The sequence below is a fragment of the Mastomys coucha genome, unplaced genomic scaffold (genome assembly GCF_008632895.1).
Source record: "Mastomys coucha isolate ucsf_1 unplaced genomic scaffold, UCSF_Mcou_1 pScaffold22, whole genome shotgun sequence".
Classification (NCBI taxonomy): Eukaryota; Metazoa; Chordata; class Mammalia; order Rodentia; family Muridae; genus Mastomys; species Mastomys coucha.
Genome location: NW_022196905.1, coordinates 223,323,796 through 223,333,127, shown reverse-complemented (window position 1 = coordinate 223,333,127; position 9,332 = coordinate 223,323,796). Strand labels below are relative to the sequence as shown.

Sequence of the window (9,332 nt, the reverse complement as noted above, 5' to 3'; positions counted from 1 at the left end):
TGACCCCGCCCCCTCTAGTGTCCGCCCCGCCCCGTCCTCTGGCTTTTGGCCGACTCAGCTCCCGACAGGCTTCACCCACGGACACTCCCCTCCCTTGGGCGTGGGCTGTCACGTGACTTCTAAGGCGCTCCAACTTCTAGTTTCTTTTGTTTTGTTTTTTATTCTGAATCAGGAACAAATCTGTCTTTCTATTTCTTTTCCATCACTGCTCTACAACTCGGGCACATTTTCTTTTTTTCTTTTTTAATTTTTGGGTGGTCGTGCCTGCGTGTATGTTTGTGCATCACTTGTGTGCCTGGGCTGGTCCACTTCTTTCCTTTCCCCGTTTTTGTTTTCTTTAGACAGGATCTCATTATGTGCCCCAGGCTGGCCTGGAACTTACTGATAGCTGCCTGCCCCTGCCTCTGCTTTAGGAAGGTTTTTTAAAAGCATGCAGAAATTTCCCTGTCCCCCCCCCACCCCCCCGCTGTATCCTTCTCTGACCTTGTTTGCTTGTTTGTTTTGAGACAGAGTTTCTCTGTGTAGCCCTGGCTGTCCTGGAACTCCCTTTGTAGACCAGGCTGGCCTCGAACTCAGAAATCCACCTGCCTCTGCATCCCAAGTGCTGGGATTAAAGGCATGCGTCACCACCGCTGGACTAAGAAATGTTAAGAAATGTTCTTTTTTTTTTTTCTTTGTCTGACCTCTTAACACTGTGGCTGACCCTTGAACTCCTGATTTTTCTGCCTTACCACCCAAGTGTTCAAATCAGAGGTGCTCAAGCACATCTTACATATGTTTAAATGCATGAGCACATGACACAGCATGCAAGTAGAGAACAGGACAATGTGTGGGAGCTTCTCCTTCCACCATATGAGATTTGGAGATCAAACTCAGGGCATCAAGCTTGACAGCGGGCACCCTCACCGGCTAAGTCATCTTATCTGCCCTTCTCTTTTTTTAAGACAGGGTCTCATTGTAGCTCAGGCTAGCCTGCAACTTTCAACTTTTGCTCAGCCTCCTGAATGAGGGCTGGGATTATAAATATGAGCTAGCCTCCAGCTTTTAATTTTTTTATGTGTATCTGTGTGTGTGCCTTTGCAAGTCTGCATGTATCAGGTGCAGGCTGCGCAGACATCCATAAGTGTCAGACCCCTGGTGTTGGAATTACAGGTAGTTTTTGTTTTGTTTTGTTTTTGGTTTTGTTTTTTTGTTTGGTTGGTTGGTTTTTCAAGACAGGGTTTCTCTGTATAGCCCTGGCTGTCCTGGAACATATTCTGTAGACCAGGTTGGCCTCGAACTCAGAAATCCTCCTCTGTCTCTGCCTCCCAAGTGCTGGGACTAAAGGCGTGTGCCACCACTGCCCACCGGAGTTACAGGTAGTTATAAGCACTATGTGGGTGCTGGGACCTGAATCAGGGCCTCTGCAAAAGCCAAAGGTGCTTATGACCAATGAGCCATCTCTCTAGCCACCACCACCCCTGGCCTCGTGCTTTTGTTTTTTGGCAAGCTCTCACTCTGTGGCCTAGACTAACCTAGAACTTACCATCCTTCAGTCTCAGCATCACAAATGCTGGGATTCCCACCCAGCTGGGTCACCCTTGCTAACCCTCTCCCTGTCCAGTCTGCAAGTTTTCTAGCCCTACTCATGATGCTGACCAACGAATCGCTCAGAAGGCAGGAATACAGCATTCACTGAGCACTCTACCACAGATTTGCCTATGTGGCTGGGGCCTTGACACCTGAACCTCCTGCTTCTACCTCCTAAATTTTGGAATTATAGGCCTGACCCTCCATAGCCCTGGCTGGTTTTGAATGCTACATAGACCAGGCTAGCCTCTGGCTGAAGGAATCCACCTGCCTGCTGAATACTGGAACTAAAAGCCTGACCACCATGCTTTTGTTATTGTTGTTGTGGTGGTTATTTTTAAAGACAAGGTCTCTCTGTGTAGATCTGGTACCTGGCTGTCCTGGAACTCACTCTGTAGACCAGGCTGGTCTCAGACTCAGAGATCAGCCTGTCTCTGCCTCCCTCTGCTGGGATTAAAGGTGTACACCACCACCCAACTTTTTTTCAACCTTTTTAAAAGATTTAAGATCTCTAGATTGTGGAGCTCTGTCTGGCCTTGAACTCACCTAGCTCTGCCTTCTAAGTCCTGGGATTAAACGTATATTCCACCACCCACAACTGTTTGGTTTGTTGTTGTTGTTAACTTTTTGAGACATTAAGAAAACAAACAAACAATATTCAGGAGGCTGAAGCAGGTAGATCTCTGAGTTTAGTACCAGCCTAATCTACAGAATGAGTTCCCAGACAGTTGAAGCTATACAGAGAAACCCTTTCTCAAAGAAAGACACATACACACACCACACACCACACACACACACACACACACACACACACACACACACACACACACACACACACACACACACACACACACACACACACACGCGCAGAGAGAGAGAGAGAGACAGAGAGACAGAGAGACAGAGAGAGAGACAGAGAGAGACAGACAGAGAGAGACAGACAGAGAGAGATGAAGAACCTGACTAAATTTCCCAGGGTGATCTTGACCTTGTTCTGTGATACAGGCATGTGTTAAATTTGCAATCCTCCTGCTTCAGCCTCAGAAACAGCTGGAATTACAGACCTAAGCTACCTCTGTGATTATTGACCCACTTTGGCTGAGGAAGTAGACAGGTTGGGCATGGTCACCCACACCTTTAAAATCAGTACTCAGGAGGCAGTCAGGAGGATAGGACGACCTCTATGAGTTTGATGCCAGCCTGGTCTACATAGTTTCAGGTCAACCAGGGCTACACAGTAAGATCCTGTCTTAGGGAAAAAAAGGAAGAAGGGCATAGATAATAGTCATGAACATCTATCTCATCACTAGCTTGACAACAGGTGACAGGATTGTAAAGCTGATTTTGATGGAGGACACTACTGGGATGGGGGTGGGGGAGGGAAGGGGAGGGGGTGTGTCATCAGAAGTGAATGAGTTTTAGGAAGTTTAGGAGGTATGTGTACCGGTAAGTGTATGACCTGCTGGGGAACTCAATGCTCCCTCTAATTTCCAGCTCCACACTACAGTGAGGCAGACACTGGTTTTATATGGGAAAATTTTATAGTAACCACAACCAACGCAGCTGATGGGCACAGTGTGAAGTTCCCTTCTAGATTCTGGGAAATCTCACCCCAGTCCACCTGCCTCCAGGACTCAGGGTCACTCCTGTGCTGGTCTAGGGATCCATCTGAGTTGATTTATTTGGTGGTCTGTATTGCTGCGCCTGTGGGGCCATGCGTGTGGCTCAGGGAGGACATGTGAGGGTTTCTGCTGAAGGCTCCTTTGTATGGTCTTCCGGTCAGTTCTTAATCTGGGTAGGCCCATCCTTTGGGAAGCAGTCCTTGGATCCACTCTTATTTCATTCCCAGTCCTTAAGCAAGGTCACTCAGAGGTGACGCTTCATGTGCAGAGCTAAGTGGTCAGAGCGTGAAAAAGCACGTGGGCAGAGGTCACAGCAGAAGGGGCGATATCCAGTGTGCTTTCGGTAGTGGCGCGTCAGTTCGTCAGAGCGAGCGAACCTCCAGTCGCAGCCATCCCAGGAGCAGGCATAAGGCTTCTCTCCTGAAGGACAGGGAGCTGTAAGTGCCACCTTCCAAACAACCCAGCTCCAATTTGCACACTTGATGAAGTGGATCCAAGTCTTAGGACATATCTAGCCCACACACTTTAAAGGGCACAGAGTCCTGCCTTCTGTGACCCGATCCTTTTCTGTATCTACAACTACAATCCTGCAGGTTTCTCATTTCCAGTCTCCTATCCCACTTCCTATGTACTAGTTCCCCGCCTTTTTATGAGGCTTCATCATCGTTCTATGTTCTCACCTTTCCAGCTATTTCTTGTGCTCGCAGAGCCTCCAGGATGATATCCAGTCTTGTTCCTGAACTTGGTCCAAACCCTGAAATCCACTCCTTGTCTCTAGTGATTCCCTCTCTTCCCTTTACAAACCTGGTGCATGCCCTGCCATGCTTGGGAGTCCCGCAACTGTCTTCCAGTCCTGGGATGACCCGTTTCAATTTCTAGGCCCTGTCTCCCAGCATTTCCTTCTTTTCTTGTGACCTGCCTTATCTCTGGGACCTCTGTCAGTTGCCCCTGAAACTAGTTCTACCTGAGTGTCTCAACCTCCTAATCCCAGAGGGTTCCAGCTCGAACATGCACGTGAATACTGGCTATATCCTGAGCTCTGGCATTCCAAGCTTGTACCCTCCTGGGTTCACCCCTCTAGTTTCTCCACACGTGTCATTCATTTTGCTTTCTGCTCTTTCCCCATCTCTAACCCAGGCCTTACACATCCGCTTCTAACACTGATACCCCCCAAAATGTTCCCCAGGTCCTCTGTCTACACCGATTACTTATGAGCCAGGATCTCACTAAGTAGCTCAGGCTGCTAAAACTCGCTATAATAATCCAAATGGCCTCGAAGTCACTGATATCCATCTGCCTCTGCCTCCTGAGTGTTGGGTCTGGAATCGCCCCTTCTAGACTTGACTCAGTGTCTCTGGTGCGGTCTTCACGACCCCTAGCGCAGGGGCCGCCTTTAGCCACGCCTCCGCTCACCCTCCGGCCCTTCCGGCCCCGCCCCCGCCCGCCCGGCCCCGCCCTTACCCGTGTGGGTGCGCAGGTGCGCCTTGAGGTGCGAGCTCTTGGTGTAGCTTTTCCCGCAGCCTTCGTGCTCGCAGGTGTGTGCCGCCTGCCTCTTTTGTGCCAAAGTCCGCCGGCTGCGTTTGGGCGGCGCAGCTCCCGGGGACAAGCCTGCGTCTCCGGCGATCGCAGTGGCCCCGAGTTCTGTGCCCACCGCACCAGGTCCCAGACAATTCAGGAAGGAAGGGGGCGCAGTGGGGCCAGCAGAAGGCGCCGCGAGCCCGCGAAAGAGCTGAAAATGGCCTTGGTACTGTGGCGCGGGGTACAGCGCGGGGTATCCCGACAGCAGCCCATAGGGGGCGCCTGGAGTCGCGGGCACCGCAAGCCCCGCCCGCGGGAAGAAGCCCCCAGCCGAGCCAGCTTGCGAGTCGGAGAATGCGGGCAGCGCCTTGGGAGCGAGTCCCGGGGCCAGGGCAGGGGCCACGAAGGGTTCAGGGTCTGGGGGTCTCGGAGTCGGGTGCGCCCAGCCTGTGTGCTCCTCGGAGCCCAAAGGCCCGGTCACCAACCCTGGGCCACCCGCATAGGCGTCCAGAGACTCGGGCGGCGCGAACTGTGCCACCGGGCCCCCACTGGGCGCCAGGGCACAGGTCCGGGGAGTACTGGGAGGCTCGGGACCTGGAAAATTTGTAAGGAAAAGATCCGGGTCCCACGCACATGTCACGTTCCTCTCATCGTCCTCTCCGGAAGGGTCCTCTGATTTCAGACTCATGTGAAGGGATGGCCCCGTGGGATTCGGGGGCCCCGGGCCCAAATCCTGCGTCTCCTCAGACCGCCACCACTGCAGGAAGGAGCGCACTGCTTGAATGGTAGGCACTGGGTACCTGGCCCTGAATCAACCCCAGCTGGAAACATCGTTGGGGCAGGCTGGTTGAGGGTTTCCGTGCCTATCAGTCGCCCACACGGCTCCCCTAACCCCCTTCTCAGCTCCATTAGGTCTTGCTAGAGACAGATAAGACACTTACCAAGAACCGTATGTATTCAGGATGGGAGAAAGGGTTGCAGAGTTCTGAGTCAAAGGGGACAGCTTTGACTCCGTTTTCCCCAGCCTTTCCCTGTCTTCACATAGCCCAACAAGATTACAGCTCAAAGCCTGGAAATCCCAGGACACCTTTATCTGGGCCTTTGTCCCTCTGAACCTAGACTCTTAAGAACTCAGCCGGGCGGTGGTGGCGCACGCCTTTAATCCCAGAACTTGGGAGGCAGAGGCAGGCGGATTTCTGAGTTCGAGGCCAGCCTGGTCTACAGAGTGAGTTCCAGGACAGCCAGGGCTACACAGAGAAACCCAAAAAAAAAAAAAAAAAAAAAAAAAAAAAAAAAAAAAATAGATATAGAAAAAAATATATAGATATAGAGCTCAGAATTCTGCTTCCCATTTGAGAAATAGGCCTCACCTTGTTCTCAGGCCTCTAGAACACCTCCCCCAAACCAGGCTCAGAGGCTCCACACCCCATCCCCTCAAAAAACCGAGCAAATGGTACTAAAGTAAGATAGAAGCCTCACCCCCAAGCACTATGCCCTAGGTCTCAGAAGACCATCTCTTCCCACCGGTCCCACCTTGAGGAAGTCCTCCTGGGTGTCCAGGAACTGTCCCAGGGTGGTGAGTGTACTGATGGACGGTAAGACAGTCTCAGCTGAGGCCATGGCTGGCTGTTGTCCACCCTGGGCCTCAGGCCTCCTCTCTCTCTTCTGCCTCATGGGCTGTGAGGCTAGGAAGGTTTCTTGGAGGGCTCCTGTCTGCCCACATCTGATTGGCTGTCTTGCCTGATAAGACCCAGGCAAGGCAAAAAGGCAAAGGAGGGGTGTGTGTGTGATATGTGTGTGGTGTGTATCCTTTTTTTTTTTTTTTTTAAGTTTTTCAAAACAGGGTTTCTTTGTGTAACAGAGCCCTGGCTGTCCTGGACTGGGTTATGTAGACCAGACTGGCCTCGAACTCACAGAGATCTGCCTGCCTCTGTTTCCTGGGTGTTGGGATTAAAGTTGTGGTATGTCACTTTCAAGGAACAAACCCCACTTTGGCCTGTTTGGGAACTAGTCCCTGAAAACCAACCCTGTAGGTAAAGTAAGTCAGATGTCTAGGAATAGGGGCTTCAAAGTTTTAGGGTTCAGGTGACGGGTAAAGAAAAGTCCTGATCTCCCCCACCCCCAGAGGACAGAGAGGACTCCTCTGGTTTGGTCTCGTCCAAGGAAGGATAGATTTCTTGGGAAAGATCTTTGGGACCCTTTGCCCTCCCTGGAGACCACTGCAGTCCTTACCCTCCCAGACGAACAGCAGCAAGGGTGCTCATGGCGGGCCTTGGCACTGGCTCTCTTTCAGGCATTATCAGACACACCAGATGTTTCAGGCTGCTATCAGGTAGGGGGCCCAGAACAACCATAGCTCTGTTCCTCCTTGAGCAGATGAACTGGGACTTGGTGCCACAAATTATCTTGGCTTTGAATTGCCTGCACAAGTTGTGTTGGGGTCTGAGGTGTTTAGCAAAAGGAGTCCCCTCAGATCAGCCCAACCTACAACTCTGAGGACACTCACTGCCTACTACATGGAGCTGAAGGATGAATCTTACAGTGTGGTGGGATAGGACCCATAGCTGGAGCCGCCGCAGCTAGGATTTCATTCAGGAGAGCTCAGGCCTGTCTGTGCCTAACTGCTTGTTGTTTGTGGCCCCCATGGTAGATGGCCTGCTATTCCGACACTTCTATTCTGGTGCCATGTGAGTCAGAGTAGGGAAATGGAGTATCAGGAGTACCATAACATGATCACACATGCACCATCATTCTTCAGTGTCCATAGGGGACATCGGATCCGTTATAGAAAATGGTTAGCCAGGCGGTGGTGGCGCAGGCCTTTAATCCCAGCACTTGGGAGGCAGAGGCTGGTGGATCTCTGTGATTTTGAGAGGTCTGTCTGGTCTACATAATAAGTTCCAGGACAACCAGGGCTACATAGTTAGTCTTTGTATCAAAAGATAATAAGAGTGAAACAGTTCTGGGGACTTAGCTTTATAATTGAGTACTTGCCCAGTACTAATTTTAAAAGCAAAGCTTAGAGACCAAGGTTCAGATCCTTAGTACCTACACAAAAGATAGTGTCACTGTGCTAGACAGATGGAAACGGAGGGATACCTGGTGCTTTCTGGATAGGCAGCCTAACCAATCAGTTCCAGTGTCAGACACAGCTTAGGAAATAAGGTGAAGAAAACTACGGAGGAGACCATCAACCTTGACTGCTGGGCTGTACACATGCTCAGGCACACAAGTAGACACAAGCACAACAATCAATGTTCTAAGATGAGTAACCCCAGGAAAACAGGCTAATGGAGGTGGGTAAGGCAACCGTGGAAGGTTACATATTGCATTGTGTTGTCTATACAATTGCCAGAACAGGTCGGCAGGGCTAGCAGTGAGTTAGCGCTTCCTAGAGGTTGGGGCAGGAGATATTTACTTATTGTATGAGTACACCATTGCTGTCCCCAGACACTCCAGAAGAGTTCACCATATCCCATTACAGACGGTTGTGAGCCACAACCAAAGAAGACATTTTACTGGGGCTTGCTCACATTTTCATAGGTTTAGTCCATTATCATGGTGGGGAGCATGGCAGCATGAAGGTAGGCGCTGGTCCAATCCTGATCCATAGGCAGAAAGAGAGAAAGACTTTGAAACCTCAAAGCCAACCCCCAGCAACACACTTCCCAATCCTTACAATGCCTGCGAGTAGGGCCACTCTCTGGTAACTAGGAATTCAATATATGGGCCTTTGGGGGCCATTCTGGGGTTTATTGTTTGTTTTTGTTTTTCTTTTTTTTTAAATATTTATTTATTTAATGTATATGAGTACACTGTAGCTATCTTCAGACACACCAGAAGAGGGCATTAGATCCCATTATGGATGGTTGTGAGCCACTATGTGGTTGCTGGGAATTGAACTCATGACCTCCGGAACAGCACTCAGTGCTCTTAACCGCTGAGCCATCTCTCCAGCCCTGTTTTTGTTTTTCAAGACAAAGTCTCTGTGTAGCCTGAAACTTGCTTAGTAGACCAGGCTGACCTCAAATTCCTTCTGCATCTAAATGCTGGGATTAAAGGTGTGTGCCACCAGCATCCAGCTATGGGGACTATTCTGTCTGTCTGTTTGTTTGTTTGTTTTGAGACAGGGTTTCTTTGTATAGCCCTGGCTGTCCTGGAACTCACTCTGTAGACCAGGCTGGCCTTGAACTCAGAAATCCGCCTGTCTCTGCGTCCCACGTGCTGGGATTAAAGGTGTGCACCACCACTGCCCAGAGTTATTCTTTTTATTTACTTATTTATTTTATTTATGTATATGAGTACACTGTCTTCAGACACACCAGAAGAGGGCGTCCAATCCCATTACAGATAGTTGTAACCCTCCATGTGGTTGTTGGGAATTGAATTCAGGATCTCTGGAAGAGCAGCCAGTGCTCTTTTTGTTTGTTTGTTTGTTTGTTTGTTTGTTTTGAGACAGGGTTTCTCTGTGTAGCCCTGGCTGTCCTGGAACTCACTCTGTAGACCAAGCTGGCCTCAAACTCAGAAATCTGTCTGTCTGCCTCTGCCTCCCAAGTGCTGGGATTAAAGGCATGCACCACCACTGCCTGGCTCTATTGGGACCATTCTTTTTTTTTTTTTTTT

The 9,332-nt window shown here is 50.2% G+C and overlaps 1 protein-coding gene and 1 long non-coding RNA gene across 2 annotated transcripts in view; one reads left to right on the top strand and one right to left on the bottom strand.

Moving 5' to 3' along the window:
- Positions 1-3,088: 3,088 nt before the first annotated feature.
- On the bottom strand, positions 3,089-6,425 carry Klf1 (Kruppel like factor 1). Its single transcript, XM_031340599.1, has 3 exons — positions 6,243-6,425; positions 4,653-5,466; positions 3,089-3,611 (listed from the first exon to the last, which is right to left on the bottom strand). Exons 1-3 carry the CDS (start codon positions 6,381-6,383, stop codon positions 3,436-3,438), a joined length of 1,131 nt encoding a protein of 376 aa, XP_031196459.1. The 5' UTR covers positions 6,384-6,425; the 3' UTR covers positions 3,089-3,435.
- The window catches only part of LOC116069733, a 9,549-nt gene continuing 5,609 nt past the window's right edge, over positions 5,393-9,332 (top strand). The window contains exon 1 of the long non-coding RNA XR_004110116.1: positions 5,393-5,494. This is a non-coding gene — a long non-coding RNA (uncharacterized LOC116069733). The remainder of the gene's footprint in view (positions 5,495-9,332) is intronic.

Bases quoted from the DNA above. Each gene is read 5' to 3' on its own strand.
- Klf1 (XM_031340599.1), bottom strand. From the start codon at position 6,383: ATGAGGCAGAAGAGAGAGAGGAGGCCTGAGGCCCAGGGTGGACAACAG. The intron at 5,467-6,242 runs GTGGGACCGGTG...TCCTTCCTGCAG, and splicing joins CCCAGGAGGACTTCCTCAAG to TGGTGGCGGTCTGAGGAGAC. The intron at 3,612-4,652 runs GTAAGGGCGGGG...CCTGTCCTTCAG, and splicing joins GCACCTGCGCACCCACACGG to GAGAGAAGCCTTATGCCTGC.